The sequence below is a fragment of the Corvus moneduloides genome, chromosome 15 (genome assembly GCF_009650955.1).
Source record: "Corvus moneduloides isolate bCorMon1 chromosome 15, bCorMon1.pri, whole genome shotgun sequence".
Lineage (NCBI taxonomy): Eukaryota > Metazoa > Chordata > Aves > Passeriformes > Corvidae > Corvus > Corvus moneduloides.
Genome location: NC_045490.1, coordinates 6,908,337 through 6,930,996, shown reverse-complemented (window position 1 = coordinate 6,930,996; position 22,660 = coordinate 6,908,337). Strand labels below are relative to the sequence as shown.

The window sequence follows — 22,660 nt, the reverse complement described above, 5'->3', positions numbered from 1 at the left end:
GTCGCGGGGAGAGAGTGCCTTTCCCCTCCTGACACAGCGGGGACTCCTTTGAAACCCTCCTCAGGCTCACAATAGACACCCCGATACAGCAGCTTCCTCTGCTCCTCAAAATGCTATTACAGCATAGTTAAAATAATTTACATGCTGTTAGTATTTTTTTTTCTGAGATAAGGCCATGTAAATGTCCATGGAAAAGTCAAAATGCCCAGTTTAGGAAGGAATTTGAGTTTCTAATGCCATTGACAGCATGCACGTCGTCAGAACTCCTCCATGAACAGAGAGAAACGTGGCTGCTTTCCTTCAAGTGTTTGTCTCTTGAATTATTATTTTCAGTTGTTCATTAGTCCTGTAAAGTCAACCAGCCATTTTGTTCCAAATATTTGGCTAGTTAATAACTCCAAGAAAATTCTAGTGGTCGTGTATTGATCCGAATAAAAGTATGGAGCTTTGGAAAATCAGAGGGGTTGGATGGAGTGTTTCATGCAGAACAGACAGTTTGCCTCCAATTAACTTCAAACACTAACAGAGCACAGAAACGGCTGCAGGCCTTCAGGAGAATAAATAACCATTTGCAGATTGAATACTGGCTGTTGTATCACTGCTTTGTGGGCTTTATTAATGACTGGCTCGGTGCGAGGAGCCTTTTTTCTGCTCCTCCACAATCAGAGGAGGCACGAGACAGATGTGGTTTACATTCATCTAAAGTTAGAAGTCATGATGTAAATTGCAGAAATAGACATGAATAGAGAAAAAAGCCAAAATGTGTAATTTGAAAAACATGTTAGAGCAATAGCTGTGCAATATCCTGCTTCCCAAAAGGTTCAGAGGAAGAGGGTTATGGGTAGAGAGCCTAATGAGGCCGTTTGTTTCCTGGGGAGCAAAGCACTAAGTTTTAACGTTCATGAAAACCAAGAAAACAATTACTTGGTTGTGTATGGAAACTTTCAGCCTTCAAAATTCAGAGAGAAATGCTGATAAAAAAGTGCTGGGATCCAAAGGTCCTGGGAGTACTTGGGAGCGGCTGCAGGAGCTGGGGTGATGCCATTTCCCAGTAGGGAGATGTCTGGCAACTCTTAAGACAGTGGTGACACAGCACTGGCCCTTACACCCAGCACTGAGCTTCCCTGGATTTCCAGCTGGATTTCTGCTTGTCACTCCACCTGCCTCATCACTGGGACTGGGAAGCTGGACTGACTGCACTGCTGACTGCAATGGACTGACTCTGGGCCCCTCAGTTCAGGGAGGACATTGAGAGGGTGGAGTCTGTCTGGAGAAGGGAACAGAGCTGAGGAAGGGTCTGGAGCACAAGTCCTATAAGGAAGGAGTGGCTGAGGGGGATGGGGGTGTTTAGTCCAGAGAAAAAGAGGCTCAGGGGTGACCTTATCACTCTCTACAAGTCTCTGACAGGAGGGGGTCAGCCTCTGTTCCCAGGTAACTGTTGGAAATGATGTAACTTTCCTAATTAATTGTTTTGATTAACTTTTCTAATTGATTTTTAAAATTACATAGATATGTATTACAGTGACATAACCAGCAACCCTACAAGAGGACACAGTCTTAAGCTGTCGCAGGGAAGGTTTTGGTTGAACAACAAGAGGAATTTCTTCACAAATTTAACAATTAGTCCTTCTAACCCTTTTCTAGCTTCTAATTTTTAAGGGTATTGTTTCTGCCTTACCAGTCAGGTTTCAGCTGTATTCTTACTGGTTCTGCTGCTTTTGATGTCCCTGGAAAACTATTTTATTAATAGCTCTGAGATTTTGTACTAGCCTGTATTCATTAGTATGAGGCTTCTTTACCAGTAAGAGTATTATATTCTGACGCACATTCCCCTAGTAATCCATGTTGGACGAATTTTTTTCACAAAAAAAGGTGATTAGACATTGGAATGGGCTGCTCAAGGAGGTGGAGTCACCATCCCTAGAGGTGTTAAAGGAAAGACTGGATATGCACTCGTGGTGTGTTTGACATGGTGGTGTTGGGTTATATGAACCCAACCTAAATGATTCTGTGATCGCTGGGACGGCATCACCGGAGCCTGGAGCAGCGCTTTGCCCCGGCGGCGCCGCGTTCCACCAGAGGAAGGGCCAGGCCTGGACCACTGCTCCAAGACGCGCACGAGGGAGAAATGCAGGAAAACGACGCAAGCACTGATGAAACCAAGAGCTTAATGCTGTTCCTGCAGAACGCACAGCCACAGCCCAAGCCATTCGCCAATTAAGCGCTCATTAAGCACCAACTGCACCGCGCCGCCCGTACCGCGCCCCGCCCCGCCCCGGCCGCCCTCACGAGAAATGGCGGGAACGGCGCACGCGTGCGCCGTCCTCTAGCCGCGCACGCGCACGAAAAGTGACCCCTGCCGGCCGCCGTCCCGCCCCGCCGTGCCCCGGACGCCGTCTCCGCGGTCACTTCCGGCGGCGGCCCCGGCGCGGAGGCCCCGGTGTAGCCCCGCTCCGCCCGGGCCCGGCCCGCAGCCGGCCCAGCATGCCGGGGCGGCCCGCCCCGCACAGCCCGCCCGCCCCGCACCACCCGCACGCACTCTCCCCCCTGCGCGGCCGGCCCGTGGCCCCGGCGCTGCCTCCTCCACGCCGCCGCGCCCCGGCGGGGACGTGACCGCAGCTCGCCGCCTGTCTGCCCGCGCGGCCGCGGGGCTGCCCGGTGAGTGGGGACACCTGGGAGGGGGCCGCGGAGATGTTTAGCAGCACCGGAGGGAGCCGCGCCGCTCCGCTCGGCCTCGGGCGGTGCGGAGGAGACGGGGCTCGGGGTAGCGGCCTGAGGCTCGCCCGGGATCTCCGGCTGCGCGGGGCCGAGGTGCGGGCCATGCCAGGGCTCTGCCTGCCAGAGTGGTGCTGCCTTGATCTCCTGTGTCCTCCCAGCGCCCCGGGGGCTGGAGCCCCGGAGAGCTGCTGGTGGGAAAGAGGATTGTGAGGCTTCCTGCTTATTCAGCCTTTGGCCTTGCTTTTGTAGTGTGGCTGTGATAGGGCACCTTGTAGCCAGACAGCTGCTGGCTGGGTGTACGGCTCCTTCTGGGTGACCAAACTTACCTGAGAGCTCCCCGTAGAATTGCAGGTCTGGAAATGCAGACGCGGTGTATCTGCACTGAACTGATGGTATTGACGTAATAGGAACAGAAGTTTCCTTCTAAAAGTAGATAAATAGAGAACACGTAGTTATCTTGGTTTAATTAGAGTCAAACTTACATGGCAACAGTGCTGTCAGTTTACTGATGTGATTAAAAGTGCTATTCGTTGGGAGAAACGTTGTATAACTTGGCAAGAGTGTAACGCAGAACATGTGTTTTAGCCATGGAGGCTCCCTATGATGGCACTGAGGTAACTGTGGTGATGGAGGAGATAGAGAGCACTTACACTTATGCATCACCGGTGCCATCCAAGAAGAAGAAGAAACATAAAAGTGCTGGCGATCATGGAGGAAAAGCCAAGAAGCCTCGGTGAGTTCTTTCTGCCTTCATTTAGCTCCTTTGTAGGGTGTGGGAGCAGTTTTCCTTGTTTCTGACATGAGTGAGCTTTGCAGTGCGCTTGGAACACTTCATAGAGTAAAACATCGTATGTGAAACATCAGCTTGACACTTTGGGCCTGCTCAGACATTCTTTACAGGTGCCACTGTAGCTCAATCTAGAGTTTGTGTGCTCCAGAATAATTTGCCTTAGGCTCTTTCTCAGAGGTTCTCTCAGAGGCTCTCCTCAGAGAGAGAGTTTTCATTTGGTCAAAAAATGCACTTACAAATTAAATTAAATGTAACTTTCTTGTCACATGACCTTGCTACAAACCTAAACCTTGTGGATTTATTTTTCCCCAAGGAATTTATGTAGAATGACCTTAATGTTTCAATTTCTGGTTGTGTTTCAGATCTGCTTACCTTCTCTACTATTATGATATTTACTTGAAAGTACAACAAGAGCTTCCACACCTCCCTCAATCTGAAATCAACAAAAAGATCAGTGAGAGCTGGAGATTGCTCAGTGTGGCTGAAAAGAGCTACTACTTGGAGAAAGCCAAGCTAGAAAAAGAGGGACTGGACCCGGTAAGTTGCCTTTCTGGAAGTTCTTTGGCTGCTGAAGAGAGAGGCACTTACCTGCTTACATAGCACTGTGTGGGAGAGTTGTTTAACTGCAGATTCCAGTTTGTATCCCTGCTCAGGGCAGCCTGTAAAGAACCTGTGTGAGGCCCCTGCCTCTTGCCTTTGCTTTCTGTTCGTTTGAGGGAGAATGTTTTGTAATCCAAGATGGATACGTCTGGTACCCGCTCACAGCAGTTATTTTTGTGTCCTGTCATCAGAGTGAGTGATGGTAAAGTGGGTGATAAAACTAGGACTGAGAGGGATTCTGTAGGCTCTGTCATGTGGAGAAATTCCCAGCAAACTACTTCAGGAAACCGTTTGAACCTTAGGGATTAAAATAGCAGGATTGAGAACTGAATCTCTTCCTTTTCTCATATTCATTTATTCCATCCTCTGGTTTTGCCCACAGAACTCCAAGGCGTCCACTCGAACTGCAGTAGTCCCTGACATTCCAGGCTTTCGTAAGATTCTCCCTCGCTCTGATTATATAATTATTCCCAAAACCACTCTTCAAGAAGACAGGAGCAGGCAGTCGCTGGAGCTGTGTGTGACACAGAGCCCGGCAGCATCCGAGGGCTTGGCGGCTCCCAGGAATGTCACCAGCGTGTCCCGTGACACTGTGCAGAACATCCTTTCCGTGGACTCGGGCCAGGCCGGTGTCTCAGAGCAGTGCATTGCCATTGAGGGGCTGGCAGAGGACACGGCAGCCTTTGCCCAGCCCAAGGCTGCGGAAGAAGTGGTTGCCTCGGAGGTTCTCTCTCATTATGTTGGGCCTGTGACAGAGAAAGTGTCTGGAGATATCCTCTTGGACGAGGCTTCTTTGGAAGTAGAAGGACAGCCATACCAGACAGCCCGGGTGGTTATTGAGGAGTCTCTGGTTAGCAGCTCCACAGACACCTCCAACGGGAGCATCGCTGTGGCCCGTCCCCAGGTGCCCGATGGGGTGTCTGTGGTGACCGTGGTGACTGGGAGGGTAAGTTTTTCCAGTGACACTCAGACTCCTGCCAGAGTCTTGCCTGAAACATGTGAGTGCTGTTTCTTGCATTTTACTTGAGATCCTCGGTGGGTGCAGCAGATCCTGTATTGTCCAACCTGCTGGTGCTCAGTGCTGAGAGAAACAGAAACTTTTGTAATCGATGATACAAAAGTAACTCCGTGACTGAGTCGTCTCTGCTTGCAGATTGACTCAGCCCTGTGCTGATATGAATTGTGTCTTAACATGACTGAGTTTTTTTAATTGCTTGTTATAGCAGTATTTGGGGTATTACAGTGCCAGTAACTGGGTTCTGCAGTTGCACTGCAAGATCTTGGTGAGGAAAAAATGCTACTGCTGTGCTCCTGATAGCTGTTTTCCTGCTTGCAGTGAGGTAGAAGGGAGTCCTTTCAAGCTGAGGTGTTAATGATCACTCATAGAAAACCTTAGTCTGTGAAGAGTTGGATTCTCTGTTTTCAGTTTCAAGGTGTGAAGAGTTTGGGAATTTCCAGAGTACATCTGGTAAGGCCGTTGCTTTTGAAACGGTTGCTGCTCTGTCCTGTATTCTGGTCTCATCAGTCCTTAAGACATATTAATGTTCATGAGAGGGGGGATAAGGGTCACCCTGTCTTTTGTCTTCTGCATGTATTTTGCCTTTGACTTCATTTTAGGATACTGAAGAGAGTAGCTCCTCCACACCTGCAACACAGTTTATTATGTTACCTTTGCCAGCTCATTCTGTTGTGGAGAACCCAGCATCAATTAAACTGGTAAGAAATTCAGAGTCTTGTATGGTATGTTAAGGTTTGGATGTATTGTCACAGATTTGTCTTAAAGATATTAGAGTGGGAAGGATTTGCTCATGGTTCAGTTCTTGAAGATAATCCAGTTTGGAGTCATCATATCAGTCGACGTATTTCTTGTCCCTGGTGTTATGTCTTGTGTAGGCAAAGGGGGTCTCTGACTTCCTACTGTGTCTTACAGGGGCTTGTTTTTGCTGCCTTCTCCCTCAGGGAATTCTTGGAAACAGATGGAGTAGATAAAGCTATTGCAACACGTCCAGCCAACAGCAATTTCTGTGTAGCCATCTACTTCCACTACTTGGACGCATATTTGTTTTCATAAAAAGCCAGTGCCTATCCCTTTAAGGGCAAGGATCTGCTCTTATGACAGGAAAACATGAACTCCAAAGCTCTTGCTTTGGCCACATGACAGGGGGAGCCACATGAGGGGAGCAATGACCTAAGGTTTTGAGAAGCCATATAAAAGGTTGTGTGGCCTATTGCATGAGGAAAAATAGTATTATTTCTCTAATCTAACCACTCCAGCCACCTGTGTTTTTGTATCATTTTGGGACTTCATTTACAGCCAGTACTGCAGCTCCTTCTGTTATATAAGCTAGCATCAAATCCTGTTTTCCAGGTTCTCTATGCTTCCAGCTGGTGGAACACTGCAGATATTTATAGTGGTGCATAGCATGATGCTCTTCCAGTTGTCTCGGGGAGAATGGAAATACTCAGGTTTTTGTTCCTGAGAAGTATCTGGCTTAAATTGGTTCATTCCTTTGACAGCAGCACTTGCACTTCTAGAAAAAATCTGTACCTAGTTAGGGAGTTACAGTACAACAGCTCCCTCAGGAGTGTTGAGAACAGGATATTGGGAAGTGCTGTGCTGACAAAAACTCAATGTGTTGATGCAGTTGTCCTGGTGAAGATGACAGGTTCTACTTCAGTTGTTTGTATAAATAGTGCCTGGTGATGCTGCTTGTGTTTCAGTAGTTCATAGCAAGTTACAGTGAAGGATCAGGGAATACTTGACCGTCCCATACAGCCACAAATTACTGACAAAACTGCCTCTGCATCATGAGTGCTTGTCTTCAAGGCTTGTTGCTCTGGTGTTGAGTGTTAATCATATCTTGTCTCACTGTGGATTGCTGTTTGAATCGTTTTTGTGCCATCTTACTATGACTTTTTCATGTTCAAAAAGAACTGTTATATCACTGTAAATGCAAGATTAGCTTCTCCAAGAGGTTATGTGCATTGTTCAGCTCTGCTCTGCAGGTTGATCTAAATTCTAGTAATACCAGAGGCTGTTGTGTAGACTGAGCATTTAGACTCAGAGTAGTTATGGTGCTGACTCACCCTGACCCAGCTGTGTGGTGGTTGTTCAATAAAATTAATAATAGTGGAAGGCTGGTGATTTGCCAAATAACATTTGTAAAATGCTTATGAGGAAAAGAGAGGTGATCAGCACAGCTTTGTGGTTTTTGGGTCTGTAGACAAATTCTTGACAATTCTTGTTTCAGACAACCACCTATACTCGCAGGGGACATGGAAATTGCACCAATCCTGGCTGTTCCTTCACTTATGTCACCAGGCATAAGCCACCAAAATGCCCAACATGCGGGAACTTCCTGGGAGGGAAATGGATCCCAAAGGTAAATTTTTCCTTTCCTGACTTTGAGACAAAAAGTGCTGGTTTTGTGAATGCCTGTGATACTTCTAGACCTGTAGATCTAGCACAGGAGGTCAGATACACCAGAACTGATCCCTGCACTTGTGTTCCAGTGCTTGTGCTGGAGCAAGTCACCATTGCAGAGGACACTTGGCCAAGGTGAAACCTGAAATCACCACACCTTGGGTAGAGATGCTGCTCGCATCTGTTAAAATAGATGGGGCTGCATTTGGTAACTCTCTCATTGAGAGGATACACATTCTTCTGGCTCTCTGCCTGCACAGTTCGTGTTACTGGAAGGCATTGCCTGTTGTGCTACATCCCCAGATAAGCTCAGGAGGTTGTTTTGTGGTAATTTATATCTGCATTTGAAGTTCTTCTACAAATTTAGTTTTCTGTGGTCTTTCAACATTGTTATTTTAACAGAAAGGAGGAACTCTCAACTACAGTAGGTGTATGATCCTTTAGGAGCTTTTTGGTAAAGTTGATCTAGTGGAAGCTGAAGTGGTGCTGGGTATTTTTGTCTCATGGCTATGTGTCTGATCATTCATAATATTCTGACCTCTGGCTGGAAGGAAATTTCCAGGTGTTGGTAGAGTTGTGAAGCTTGTCTGAGTGGAAGAGTCTTTCTCCACATGATGCCTACTCTGTTTAAGATATTGGCATATCTGCTAGCTGTGTACAGCAAAACCCACTTGATCCTTAAACCTTGGCACTATCCTGGTAATTAGTCAGCTCTGATCAGCTGTGTGTTTCTGTCTGAAGCAAGACTCCACAGGCACAATTTAAAGGATGTTCTCAGTGTGAGAATTGGCATTGACATTCAGTGGGTTTGTATGGATTTGTTCTGAACCTCCTTTGTTTTGTGTCTGGATCCATTAAACATTCAGGGGTGAGAACTTTTTTGGGCAGCTTACAAACTGTGGTGGCTGAGCTGAAGGCTGAGCTTCCTGTGTGGTAGGGCACAAATAGTGATGGTGACATCTTTGCTTTTGTGTGGTAAACTTGCTGAGGTAGAGAGATGGCTGAATGCAAAGAGTATTTCTGGATCCTGCCTGAACATGGCATGTCTGCTCCTGTTCAATCCTACACTGGTTAGAACTGAAAGGTTTTACAGGGAGTTTTCCTTTTTATCTTTCAGACTTGGTCTGCTCTGCTGGGAACAGGTTTGCAGATACAGTTCCATTTGTTTGTGTGGTGTCATACCTTGGGAAAAACATGCACCAGGAGTTTCTTTTTAACTGGCAATAGTATCAGTAGAACTGAAACTAAATATATATATATATATATACGTTCCTGATCCTTAGAAAGGTTAAAAGATATATTTTTTAAAAAACTTAGATTATTCTTCTGAATATGCACTCTGCAGTGAGCTTAGAATTAATGTGTTTATCATGGCAAAGACTCTGGATTCTATGTCTGATATATTTTTGTGTGTTCCAGTTCAGTATTTGTTGTATCTTTGTTGATTCCAGTACAATGATTTCTGTAGCCTTAGTCTTGGAAGTAACTTTTTTTTTAAAGTCAAAGAAACTTCCTAAGTAATCCTGTTTTCTGGCTCACTCACATGCTTGCTTTTCTGAAAGCATGTATCCAAAAGATGCAAATTCTCTGTCTTAACTCCCTTTGATTCCTCAATAATGTGGAAGAACAGACAGCATCAGAGAGCTGAAGCCGTGAAAGAGGAGTGTGGGAGGTGGGTCCTTGCTACGGAGAGTGGTGGGTGACTTTGTGGTGTTGGTGCTAATGGTGATATTTAAGGGAGTTTAGGAAAGATTGATTCTTCAAAGTAAACAGTGTCTAAAAATAATACACGAAGGGCCAAAAGGCCAGACACAATGTTAGCAGGGCCTTTGCTGTTGTAGGAGATGCTGTCTGTCTACTCCCATACAATTCAGTGCTTAAACATTTAGGATTTTGCTGTTTTGATCCAGCATTAAATAGGCCATGGGAAACATGGCGTATGTGCAGGGAACTTGCTTATCTGTGAAAGCTGAAAGCTCTGAAATGTGACTCTCTCCTTGTTTCCAGGAAAAGCAACCAAAAAGCAAATCTGAGCCAAATTCGGGCACCTCTCTTAAAACTCCAGCAGCTAAAAGAGGTCAACAGTCAGTCCTCACAGAACCCACGGCCGTTAGCGAGAGTTCCTCCAAGTCCTCCTTGGAGAGCTCTGAAGCTGTCAGCCAGCTGCTGAATGCTGTGCCTGTCAGAGGGCAGATGCCTGAGATGGAGTGGGAGGAAGTGATCATCTCTGAGGGCCACTTTCTTCCAAATAATGTGCTTGCTGAAGACAGGAGGAGCACTGTTGGAGTGATGCTGGGCCAAGAGAGCCAGCGGCAAGCAGACGCTTCTTCGGAGCAGGCAGAGAAAGGAAGTGTAGGGCTGGGAATGTCGACATCTTCTGAGGTGTTGAGTCCAAATGCCTCTGTGAAAAAGCCAGTGGTGGGGTGAGTCAGTTTTCCATGTGTTAAGGGAGCATATGATGTCTATTGTGTGCTCATGGGACTAGTCCAAGAAGTTGAAGGCTGTTGGCAGTGCATCCTGTCAGACTTACTGTGTTTGCTGTCTGTTTTGTGCCAGTTCAGGATTGTTCCTTTTAGTCTTTGTCCATCAGAACTAATACTTTTTTAAGTGACAATTAAGTTGTAGTCACAGGGCAGATGCAGCCTTAGCATTGTCTCTTTCTATTGCAATAGCTGTGATTAGTGTGCTAACAAAGCGCAGTTCAGGGAAAAGAGGAAAACTGAAGCTGAGGGGAAAGCAATGGAATATTTTTCCACTTGTAGCTCTTGTTTTTCAGAACTGATGCAACAGCTGCTACACACAAGGGACAAGAAGTAAAGAGTAAACCAAGACCCAAACCCTCCTTGCTGGCTGCAGCCAGACCCATGCGAGCCATTCTGCCCGCTCCAGCCAGCGTGGGGAGAGAAGCCAGCACGGAGCAGCCAAGCAGCAGGCAGGCCTTTGCAAGTACTGGTAAAAGCAGCATTCTCTGGTGTGCTTTGGGAGCTGTTGTCTTTCCTCACCATGCTGAAGTGGTGTCTGTCAATAATAAGATAGGTTTCAAGGGAGGTGGTTACCAGTGCTAGAAAAAAACCACTTTGTCTCTGCCTGAGTGCAGTAAATGGGCCATGAAACACCTGCTTGGGTCATTTCAAGCTCAGAGGAAAGATCTCACATGGCTATCTATAGTGGCATTTACCAAAGATGTCAGAAAGAAACAGAACCTGTTTTCTCTCATTTAACCTGGTGCATTTCTTTCTTCCTTCTAGACAAGCATTCCCCTGTGAGAACCTCAGGCTTGAAGCCCAGTACACTGAAACAGTTGGGCCAGTCAGTTCTGCAGCCACCAACTGCTGAGGAGCTAAAGGTTGTTCTTTAAATGCAAATTGTTTTCTTGGATTTTTTGAGGGGAGGGTTTTGTTTGTGGTTTTGGGTTTTGGTTTTTTTTTGCTCCCAGGTGAGTGATATGACCTGAGTGAGAAATAGAACATAAAAATGTAGCAGCTTTATGATGATGAGATCTGTGAGTGGCAGTTTTTATGATATGGCTGGGTAGCAGAATGAAATATGATATGGCTGGGTAGCTTGGTGGCTGTGTGTGTGAACTGAGCTGAGAGATGCTGTTGGACAATTTGAGAACCTCCCAGCTACTTCCAGAAGATCTGTTGGTACTTTGATAATGACATGCAATATTGGATACTGAGATTTTCACCTGTAAAGTATGACTGAGTATGCCAAGATGCTGGAATGAATCTGTGTGAATGGTAATGTCTTAGCATGCAAAGCTGTTGTAATGTGCAATGTCTTGTGGTATTATGGATATTAAATGAACATTAATTAATTTCTTGGGGGCAAGAATGCTAATAGATATTGATTATTGATGCATGCTTGTATTTAGTAGTAGGTGTCTGATGGGCGTTGTTTTTCTGCTTTCAATCTCTAGCTCCACAGTGCTGTGACAAGCACGGCATCTCAGGTTAAAGTTGTGGAGGTCAAACCAGACATATTCCCTTCCTACAAGTACAGTTGCACAGTTACTTTGGTGAGAATATTTCTAATAGCGTGACTTCTGCCATGGGGAGCGTCCTCTCTGGGATGAGAATGTTCTGGGACTTCTGTTTTACTGACTTGCACAAATACATCTCACTTTTAGCATGAAATAATCTGTACTTTGTGTTGTCGCTAGACCTAATCCAGGGTGATCGTGCTCTGTTTTGTAGTTATGTTTGGGACCTTGTTAAGAGATGGATTTTTAACTCATGTCCCCATGCATAATCCCCATCCCCTCCTTGAATTCAGCAGGGAGAATCAGGGGTTTCTGAAAGAATGTAATGTGCTTCTGGTCTGGAGAACTGGCCCCCGAATGTGTAAGTGCCAGTTAAAGGATTCTGTGCAAAGTGACAGGGCTTGCTATTGATGTTTAAACAAGAAGTTATAAAGTGGGGAAAAAGCACATAATAATCTTTTTTAGGATCTTGTTGGCTTAGAATCACAGTCATTCAGGCTGGAAAAGACGTTTAAGATCATGGAGTCCAACTATTAAAAGTCAAGGTCAGCAAACATCTCTTTTATGTCATTCAGGATTTGGGATTAGCAACATCACGTGGCAGAGGGAAGTGCAAGAACCCCTCCTGCAGTTATGTGTATACAAACAGGCACAAGCCACGCATCTGTCCAAGCTGTGGATACAACCTTGCCAAAGACAGGACTGAGAAAACAGCAAAATCCCTGGTAAGGTTCAGGCTGGCTTGTTTTATCACATCTGTTGTGAGCTGGGCAGAGAAGTACCTTAGTTTGCAAGTACCTGTGGGAACATGATTTGGGCTTGTTTTTTTCATTATGATAAACTTGTCTAGCAGAATGGTTCCTATTTAAAATACCTGTGGTGATGTTTGTACTGTCCAACTCCTGTAGCAGTGGTGCTTCAGGCTGAGAGTAAGTCTGAGCACACCCAGTGCTACCACTGGGTGTCTCCTTAACTTAAAAATGCTTCTGTTGTGTCAGTACATGCTGGGAAAATTGACCCTGAAGTCACAGTATTGCTGTGTCAGCTCTGCTGAACTTTGGACTTCATCAAGAAACTCCCAAGTATGCTCTGCTTTGTGGGCAGTTTGGGGCTAGTGTCAGTTAAGTCAGTACATCTTGTATTTGAGCTTCCTGTTTTTAAGGGTTTGTAGAGCAGCTTTACTTCCAACCTGAATTTATTTCTGGTTGTAGGGTTTTTTTCTGATGTACAAATACTTTTTCAGCTGTCTGCTGTTCTATGTGGATGTAATTAATTCTGGGGTTTTTTTGGGTTTTTGCCTTTGCAGTCTCAAAGTTAGCTTTTCTCATACTGAATTGTCATGTTTTTAAAATAATAAATGAAAAAAAGGAGCTTTCCTGCTCTTAGCTGAAATGCCTACTCAGCTTATAGACAGAATTTTAGTCTGTGTAGTAATGACTCATCCACTTGCCTTTTTTTTTATTTTGAAGAACATAACTTTGTTTAGTGGTTTTGTTTTTTTCTTTAAAAACACAAACAAACTGAGATGGCTTGTGTGAAACTCACACACGAACAGCTGTGTAAGGAACAGCAGTGTGCTTAGCTCAGCTTGCGTTCTGAGAGGCATGTGGCTTGTCTCTTCCTCATTTAGGTTGGGTTTTTTTTTTCTGGTTCTGGATGTGTTTAACATTCCTCTCACACAGTTCATTGTTGTCTCTGGGCTTTTGACTGATCATTTGTCTCACTGCTAGACTAGTCAGAAAACTAAGCTGAGATGTTGACAGAAGAGTTTCAGGGGTTTAACAGATCAGGCTGTTTGTGTTCTCTGTGTTCCACCTGGAGTTTGGTTTTCCTGTGCTTGTGCATTTTGTTGTGATAGCATGTGAGCTGGAGAAGGGTAGACTGTAGCTGATCAGTTGTTATTGATTAGTGTGTTCTGTATCTCACAGCCCCCAGTTCTCATTTAGTACTTGGCTCCTCCAGCTTTTGGACAGCTGTGCAGGCTGCCCTGAGCCTGTGCCTGAAAACCCATGGAGAAAGACAGTGATGATTGGGGGTTCAAGTGATGAGGGTTATTGAAGTGTTTCTATACCTGTTGGTGGTTATCCTTAACTTCTGGATCCCCAGTCCCTGCACTGAACAGTTAATGGCAAATCCATGATGGTCTGGCAGTGCAGGAGTTCCTGAAGGGCTGGGCTGTAATAAAGTGTTTTTGTTAAAGTAATCTGAGCTTGAAGCTCCTGTGTGGGGTCACTGATTCAGCAGTAGAGTAGAAGTCAAGTTTACTGCGTGCAAAGGTTACTACTGTGTTTCTTCTGCCTTTTATGACTTCTTTGGGCTTCTTAATGTTTCATCCCCATGCTTGCCTAGTTGCATATGTTGCTTTCTAGGAGGTCAGTCCAGGTCAGTCGGACGTGCTGAACACCAGCGAGCCGCTAACACCATCCCAGAAGGAAATCCAGCGTCAGTCCACGCTGCAGCTGCTGCGCAAGGTGATGCAGATCCCTGAGAACGAGTCGGAGCTGGCAGAGATATTCACCCTCATCCATGAGCTCAACAGCTCCCGGCTCATCCTGTCCAACGTGAGTGAGGAGACAGTGACCATCGAGCAAACCTCCTGGTCCAACTACTACGAGTCTCCGTGTGTGCAGTGCCTCCTCTGTAACAGCCCCTTGTTCAAAGGGGGACAGAAGTAAGATTCTGCTTTGGACTTCGACTCTTCCACACTCATGCTGATTTTCTTTGTTCTGAGTCTGCCTGAAATAGTACTTGCTTTAGCTGCTGGTGATGAAGCTGGTGAAAGTGACACTGAATAAGCTAAATGTGTGTGGAAAGGGTTTAGCAGGATCAAAGAGTGACTGCTAAGTCTAGATGTAACTTTTTTCATACTGAAACAGAGTATTTTCATTAGTCATCCCCTCTTTGTTTTCCATTCTGATGCTTTGAGGCTGAGAGAGGAAAACTTGTGAGTTTACAGATGTGCATTATATGATTTCCCTTTTCTCTCTCTCCCTGGCCTGAATATTTCCTGTGTGGATCTTTTTGCTGATGATATTTTCATTCCTTCCATTTCTTAGTGTGTGCTTGAGTGAATCCTTTTTTGGAGCAAATATCCAAATTGAAACCTGAAGGACTTTCAGAAACTCCCAGTGCATAAGCTAGATTACCTTAACTAGATTTGTATGAAAGCCTGTAGGATATCTCCTCACTGAGTCTGCCAGACATCCCTGTTTCTAAAAGCATGATCTAAAATATTTCCCACAGCAAAATGTCAGGGAGTTTAACATTGTGTTTCTTTCTTCCACAAAAAAATTCTTGATACAAATGATGGATGTTTGCTTTGGTTAGGCTAGAACTAACGGAGATCTTCCCAGAAGAGATACTTTTTATGCTCTTTAGTTTTTTCAGAACAGAGCAATCCCACACCTTCTCCCTCACCTTGGGACTTACCAACATGTGCATTGTAAATCCTTGCTTGTGCCTGAGTGCTTTGCAGTGCTCTCTGCATGTTGGACTCTCCCATGTTCCTGCACAGGCTTTAATTGAAGCCCTGCCAGTGGGAAGGAGGTGACTTTGGCTTTGATTCCTGTTTTCTCAGATGGACAGCAGTATTTCAGCCACTGGCACTTTCCTGTCTGAACTTCCCCCTCAACAGTTACACTGTAGAGGAGCAGACCTTTCTGAATCTTTGTGTGCAGGGACAGGCTGTCAGGTGGAATGTGTTACTGATCACCACTGCAATGGGACAGATACATCTCCCAGGGCAGCTGGGGCCACAGGTTTTCTCCACCTCTCCAATAGTATGTGCCCAGTGTATGGAGCTGGAGGGATGCTCTAGTGCTGTTAAAAGAATGTGAGCAGTGACCTGACTCTGCCAGGGAAATCTGCTTTAAAATGTAACTTTTCTTTTCTTGGTGTGAAATGATGTGGTGATCTGGCTTAGATTTACACAATAATTAACTCATGTTAACTAGAATGTCTAAAGTTACTGCAGGGCTGGACTAAAAAACCCATTGGCTTCACTCGGAGTGGTTTTTTTGTTGTGTGTTGCAGTTCCCTTGCTGGTCCTCAGGAGTGCTGGCTGCTGACAGCCAATCGGTTACAGGTGGTTACAGCTCAGGTCAAAGTGTGCTTGAACCTGCAGTGTCTGGCCCTCCATAGCTTCACTGACATTTACACAGGTAGGAAAGATGTGAGCGTACCAACATACAGCATGACTATGGTCTGAAGCCTTGGGATTGTATCAGGCCATTGTCCAGGCACAGAAAAGCTTTTTCCCTTCCCAGTGTACTAAATTTGAATTATTTTTTAATTGCTTCTGCTTATTCTGCAAGTAAATCTATATTTATGAGAGAAAACACATGAATGTTCTGGTGAGGAAGACCTTGCCTTGATTCACTGGTATAGGTCTCATCTGTGTGAATGCTGAGTTCTGCAAGGCAACCCCTGAGATCATAGTCAGAGGTATCTCTGGACAGTGCTGTTTCTCAGTGTTGGCTAGTGAGGAGATGGATTGGCAGCTGTTCCTTGTAGCTTTTTTAATTCAAAGACAAGTCTGTGAAAGGAGATAATCTTTCAGCAGGGAACTCTGCACTTCAGAGGTGCAGAAGCACTGTTTGTGTTTCCATTATCCTCTAAACTGTACTCATGTGAGTATTTTGTGTATCAGTAAGGAATATATTTCTTTGTGAAGAATATCTGGGACCCTACAGACAATAACTGTCTTGTTTTAACCGCAGGCCTTTTCAATGTGGGTAACAAATTGTTAGTGAGCTTGGATCTTCTGTTTGCAATCCGAAACCACATTAAACTTGGAGAGGACCCCAGAGTGGCTGTTGGCACTATCCTTGACTCTGTTCAGGAGCAAACTGGTGGGTTTTCCTTCTTGCTTTTTGCCATAACACACCAAACTGTGACCTGGTGATGATTGTTAGGCTATAAAAAGGCAACCCTCACCTATTTTAGTGTGGTATGTTTCTATTAAATCACTTCCTAAACCAAACAATACCTCTGTGACCAGTTCTTTGTACCAATTCTCTGGAGGGCAGGTTTGGTTTTATCCTGCATAGGAGAGCCTTACTGACTCTCCATTGGCTTTAGGAAGTGAGAACTGTAACAGTGGCATGTTCTCTTTTCAGAAAAAAGCCTGAGCCCTGATGAGCAGGGTCAGCTCCAGGAACTGCTGTGCAATGGCTACTGGGCCTTTGAATGCCTGACAGTCCGGGATTACAATGATATGATCTGTGGAATCTGTGGCATAACCCCCAAGGTGGAAATAGCCCAGAGGAATATGGAAAATGTCCTAGCACTGAAAAATATAGAGGTAGGTTTTTCCCACAATCCACATCCTGTTCATGTTCAAAGCAAATCATAATGATTTTTTGCTGACTCTGGTCTTCGTGATGCACAATAAATACGTGAGACCTTTGTGAGTGGCTTTCTGCTGATGTGTGACAGGAGGATGTGGCTGGAGCAGCAATGCCTGTGCTTCCTCTTAGAGGTGTTGATGTGTAGTTCAGGGAAAACAAGATCCTCTGTCCCTGGACCTCAGCTTTTGTCCAGCAGCCTCGGGCAGTAGGAACCTTGGATGGAAGTTGTTGAATGTAGTCTTCTTCCTTTGACATGAACACATTCTTTTTTTCCTCAAGTTTCCCTGAGGTGCTGTCTTCTCTAATGGGGAAAAAAGCCCTAATAAGAGAATGTAGCGTGTCTGACACTTGTGTCAAATTTTGAGTCTTACTTGATGCAAAGTGGTTGTGGCAAGCTTTAGGAGATTGAAATCATCTTGTTATGTTTGGGCTGAGCACTCTCCTGTATAGTCCTCCTGCCCTGTGTGAGACTGACACAAAACTGCCAAATGTACTGTGGTTATTTGTATTTGACCACTGTGTTTCTTTCTCTCTGTAGTTTACTTGGCCAGAATACTTGCCATCAAGTGAAGTGAATGTAGAAGACTTTTGGTCCACGATGGAGACGGAGGTGATTGAGCAGGTGGCTTTTCCTTCTAACATCCCCATCACAAAGTTTGATGCCTCTATTGTTGCTCCGTTCTTCCCTCCACTGATGAGAGGAGCAGTGGTGATCAATACAGAGAAGGACAAGAACCTGCATGCACAGCCAGTGCCAGGTAATGGCTCAGGCTGTGCTTATTAAGGGAGAGCTTGATGTGTTGGTGACTTGAGTCTTGGTGATGTTTAGCATTAAGAATTGCTGATTGCATGACACTTCAAAAGTTGTGTGCTGAGAAGACAGGAACATTAAGTGAGTTCAGCTGTTCTCATACTACTTTGCTGCTTGAGGCTTGGCTTTTCCTGTGAAGTTTGGATGCACTGGTGGGCTCTGATACATTTGAGACATGGGAGACATGAGAGCATTGCACCCCAGATGAGATAGGGTCTGATTGCAGAGGGATGTGTGCACATCTTGAATGCCAGTCGGTGTTTGTTTCATGTTAGACTGACGCTTGGAGTGTGAAAGTTACAGGTAGTGCTTGGTGTCTCAATGTTACAATCTCAATAAAGGGTAAGTTTTTACAGAACTTGAGAAAAGACTAGGAGAGTGGTGTGCTAGTCCTGATCAGAGTCGTCAACGTTCAGTGTATCCACTGCATATTGACTGCCTGGAACAAGAAACAGTGAGAGGAATAATCTCAGAGCTGAGAGCTAAGATCAGTTAGCACCCAGTTCCCTTAAGAATTTAGGTATTGGGTATAAGAAGCAAAACTGGCTTTGCAAGCTTAACAAGTATGTGAGTTGGCTTTACAGACAGGGCTGCAGCTGCTTCAGTTCTGCAGAAGAGCTACGTGGGCTTTTGTGGAAGTGAAGCTCCAGAGAAAGAACCAGGGAGATGTGAAGGCTCAGCCTGGAGCTGCTCAGTCCAAAGGCTGCAGTCACGTTTATCTCTGCTCTTCTTCACTTGGTTATCCTTACATCAGTCATTTAAAGGTTACAAATGACAGTATAGATAAGTGTTTATGGAGTCTGCAGCTCTGCTGGGCTCAGTCTGGTGACCTCAGCAGTGAGGGGCTCGAGACAAGTGTGGGCTGTGATGCACTTTGCAAGTAGGACTGTTCACAGCCTTCTCTTTCTGGCTGTGGGTTGTGCAATCTCTGCTTCTGTAGTCTTCGTAAGAAATTATTTTGGTAACTTCCCTTCCTGAAAATGAGTGCTGAGACCTGTTTCCTGCCTTTGCAGGTAATGGGAGTGCCTTGGTCAGGCTCCTTCAGGAAGAAGTCTTCAGGCCTGAGCTGATAAACTCTTACAGTGAGGAAGAGCTGCGGAGCTTTCTGACACAGTGTGGCATCCCCTGGGAGGCATCACATACAAAGGTAATGGCTTGTTTGCCCACATACAAGCCTGCAGGAGTGGAGCTGTTCTTCACTGTCTTTCTCTCATCCACTCCTGCCCTCCTAGACAATTAGTTTCCCATCTGACTGCACTAAGGGCAGGGATGGGTGCCAGCAGGTTATAAGATAATTTACACATGATGAAATAAATTGAACCTTTGTGGGCTAGAAGAAAGGAAGCCTGTAATTACCTTGTCATTGGCTCAGCATTGTGTAATTGCTTGTCATCCTCACAGTGCTGAGTGCGGGATTAGGAAGTTATTGGATGATGTGCAAATTAGGATTTGGGAGACCTTGCATGCAGCCTTTTCCCGCTCTGCAGGAGTCTGTTAATTTTAGCTTCTTTCTCTGGGGCCTGTCTTTTCTAGGATGAGCTCTGCTACTCCCTCCTGGCTCTCTGTGAGTTTGTACAGAATGGGACAAGCATCACACCACCTTCTGCTCATCACACAGGAGGGAAAATCTACAAAGTGTGTCCACATCAGGTAAGGAAGGCTGGAGCCACAATGTTTGTTTTGTTCCCTGGCTATTCACTATTTGACTTACCAGCATGGAACTTCCTTATTGAATAGAAGCTATGGAATGGGCTTCTCTGAGCCTTGGGAATGAAACATGTTCCTTGGGGCTTGGAAAATGAGTGGTCCTGCAGGAGATCTCACGATCTGAAGCCTGGTTTTAATGTTGCTATTGAGGTACAGTTTAAAACCATCTCTTCCTGAACAGGACAAAGTGAATGTGTATGAGGAGGAAACAGAGTATCTTTAGAGAAAGTAGCTGTCTGGTTACTGTATAGTCTGGAATACCTGAAAGGAAGCTGAATTTTTTTAAGATTAGGGCTTTTTTCTCTAAGTTTTTGGTTTTATTGTGCTGCTGATGTTAATCTTTTTTCTTTTTTTCCAGGTTGTGTGTGGCTCAAAGTACATAGTAAGAGGAGAAAATGCCCGGGATCACGTGGACTTGTTGGTATCCTCACGTCACTGGCCTCCAGTGTATGTTGTTGATACAGCCTCTTCAGTGGCACTATGTGCAGACCTCTGCTGGCCTGGCCTGACTTCCCAGATGTGGGGGAAGAACCAGGGCTGCTTCTCTGACCCCATGGAGCCTCCAGCGGTTAGTTATGTCTTTACTCTCTGCTGCGCCAGTCCAGTATGGAAATGTTTCAAGGGAGATTTAAAATTAACCCCCCACTCCTATGTAACCTGCATTGTGCCTCAAGATGATTTCATAGAATCACAGAATGGTTTGGGTTGGAAGGGCCCTTGAAACTCGTCCAGTTCACCTCCCTACCACAGGCAGGGTCACTTTCCACTAGACCAGGTTGCTCAGAGCCCTGTTCAACCTGGCCTTGAACACCACCAGGGGTGAATTTGACCTGATAAGTGTCTCCTGATTTAAGCTCTGCCAGTGAATCACTTCTAAGCATAGCAGAACGTACTGTGTGTTGCCTGGGGCATTGTGTTTGATTAATTGTCCTTAATAGGAGGAGCTGTGCTGGGAAGTGCATTGTAACGGTTCCAGTCATGAACTGTGGAGCACATCACTGATTTTGACACAGCAACTCACTTTCAAACTCCTGCTATTCCTTGAGAAGTGGGACAGGAAGATGGTTCCTAGTGCCTTGGGGTTATCTGAGGGCACACAAGTGAGGGAGGGAGTGTACAGGCCACCTTTGTGGCATTTAGAGGACGCCTGGGTCATTTAGTCCTCCCTCTGTACTGGGTCGTAGTGTTGGTTGGAGTTTGGCCAGCCAATAGTTTTGTCTTCTCAGCTGTGGGGAAGTTACTTGTTGTTCTACCTGGTGTGCGTGTCTCTCCCCCAGTACGTGTCCTGCCCTGAACTGCTGGACCAGCACTACAGCGTAGACATGACGGTGGCTGAGCACTCCCTTCAGCATCCAATCACCAAGTCCTTGGCGCGCCGAATCGTCCACACGGGCTCGGAGCAGAGCAGCCCCTGGGATCCCACAGCTCGGCACCACTGCATCTCCCTGTGCCGTGAGCTGGAGCCGTACGGCGCCATCATCGCCGCCATCGATGACAGCAAAACCAGCAACGTGCGCCAGAGGCCCATCACCTTCGAGAACCCCACGCACTATTACCTCTACAACCGCCTCATGGACTTCCTCACCAGCAGGGAAATCGTGAACAGGCAGATCCAGGAGATCGTGCAGAGCTGCCAGCCGGGGGAGGTGGTGATCCGCGACGCGCTCTACCGGCTCGGGGTGGCCCAGATCAAAACAGAAACAGAAGAGGATGAAGAGGGGAAGCAGGAGGAGGATAGAGGTTGCTGAGTAACAAAACAGCCTGTTGGTGTCTCTCTCTGGTCGTGTGGATGGGTGGGCTGAGCCAGCTTTTGCAGCTGTCTGGCTTGAGGGTTTATTTTTACAGGTTAGAGATGTGATGCTGGTGGCTTTGACTGCTGTTACTGACCAAAGAGCTCTGTGCTTCCATAGCATCGTGATAGCTGCTGCGAGCATGGGTCTGTCACCCCCTTGCACAAGGCTGCAACTGCCTTCAAGGCATGTGATGGACCTGCTGTTCAGGGCTGTGGGATGTTGCCCTCCCTGCAGCTGGAGAGGGAAGAGGAGTTGCTGGTAGCAGGGAGTGTGTGTGGTCAAGCACACACAGGTTTTTTAATTCTGAATCTTGCTTGCTGACTTCTTTGTGCTTATTGGTGGCAGGGCTGGGGGTGTGGGACCAGGCATGAAAGGTAGATGGCTACAAAGATTTCCCCCAAAACATTCTGAATAGGTGAATTTAGGATACTGACTCCTGCTTGGTAATCTTGCAGAGCTCTCATATGCATTGGCTGCAAGGAGTCTTGAGCAGGAGCTGTGCTGCTTTAACGTGCTGTATCTGAGGAGCCTCCCTGGAGGCTGCACACCTGGGTCCAGTATTATGGGTGCTTTGGCTGCAGGAAGTTTCTAGAATTGTTTGTCCCTTCACATGAGCACTAATAATTTAGAAGCCAAAAGGTGCAGTGAGTGGAGTGTGTTCTGTATGGTAAGGTAAGAACTGAGCCCCAGGGCAGCCAAGGGGTTAGAGGGTGGTTTGAGTGCTGTGCAAGGGGTGGCTGTGGAGAGGGGAAGGACACTCAAACACTGTCTGTGGGATCAAGGAGGAATGATGAATGCAGTGTCACCAGAGTGAGCAGGGTTCCATATTCCACCCTCATGGATGTGCTGGGAGAGCTGCACCCACGTGTGCAATCTCATCACTTTGTCAGGTGTCACACCTGCCCTGCCCCTGCTGTCACAGCGCTTGGGGGGTTGGAGGAGTCTCCTGCTGCCCAGGTTGCTTTGTCAGCCCCTTGAAAGGAGTCAGGATGAGACCTCTGCCTCTGCAGCACACCTGAAGAACACCTGGGGCTGCACGTGCAAAGCTGTGCTGTCATTGCTGCAGCTCCCTTTGGCCATGGCTGGTGGTGAAGCTGTTTGGTGTTTGCTGTGACCTGCAGAGGAGAGAAGCAGGATGCCAGACTGCTAAGTTGCCATCTTGGGAGTTTATTTTGTCTGAGTGAGCAGTGGGGAAGATTCTGAGGCTTGCGGTGTGGTTGAAAACTCCCTTCTGTGAAGGGGAACCTATTGAGTACCGTACTGTTAAAGTAAATGTATTAAGTCTGAGCAAATGCAGTAATCATGGCTTGGGGTTTTTCTGTTAAGAACATTAACTTATTATAAGAGACATTAGTGACTTTTTTCAGTCAATGATAAAGTTTAATAAATTATCTCCAATTTTTGGGGTGAAACTGTGGTCAAGTGACTTGTTCTTTGGTTTTTTTGTGTGCAAGACCTGCATGGCTTCAGGGGAAAGGGCACAA

General features: G+C 46.1%; 1 protein-coding gene across 3 annotated transcripts; it reads left to right on the top strand.

Moving 5' to 3' along the window:
* The first annotated feature begins 2,551 nt into the window (after nucleotides 1–2,551).
* HMGXB3 (HMG-box containing 3) lies at nucleotides 2,552–22,602 on the top strand. Of its 3 annotated transcripts, none has more exons than XM_032124605.1 (20): nucleotides 2,552–2,658; nucleotides 3,304–3,451; nucleotides 3,871–4,045; nucleotides 4,491–5,054; nucleotides 5,726–5,824; nucleotides 7,360–7,491; nucleotides 9,540–9,955; nucleotides 10,309–10,478; nucleotides 10,781–10,878; nucleotides 11,455–11,553; nucleotides 12,093–12,242; nucleotides 13,887–14,188; nucleotides 15,550–15,677; nucleotides 16,236–16,367; nucleotides 16,635–16,819; nucleotides 17,404–17,623; nucleotides 18,690–18,823; nucleotides 19,210–19,326; nucleotides 19,742–19,951; nucleotides 20,661–22,602. In XM_032124605.1, exons 2-20 carry the CDS (start codon nucleotides 3,306–3,308, stop codon nucleotides 21,129–21,131), a joined length of 3,948 nt encoding a protein of 1,315 aa, XP_031980496.1. In that variant the 5' UTR covers nucleotides 2,552–2,658; nucleotides 3,304–3,305; the 3' UTR covers nucleotides 21,132–22,602. The 3 variants fall into 3 exon arrangements, with proteins under 3 accessions (XP_031980496.1, XP_031980495.1, XP_031980494.1); XM_032124604.1 differs by having other exon boundaries at nucleotides 10,309–10,484; nucleotides 13,890–14,188; XM_032124603.1 differs by having other exon boundaries at nucleotides 10,309–10,484.
* Nucleotides 22,603–22,660: the final 58 nt, after the last annotated feature.

Coding starts and splice junctions, on each gene's coding strand:
- HMGXB3 (XM_032124603.1), top strand. CDS start 3,306: ATGGAGGCTCCCTATGATGGCACTGAGGTAACTGTGGTGATGGAGGAG. Junction 9,956..10,308: donor GTGAAAAAGCCAGTGGTGGG/GTGAGTCAGTTT, acceptor CTTGTTTTTCAG/AACTGATGCAACAGCTGCTA. Junction 10,485..10,780: donor GCAGGCCTTTGCAAGTACTG/GTAAAAGCAGCA, acceptor TCTTCCTTCTAG/ACAAGCATTCCCCTGTGAGA.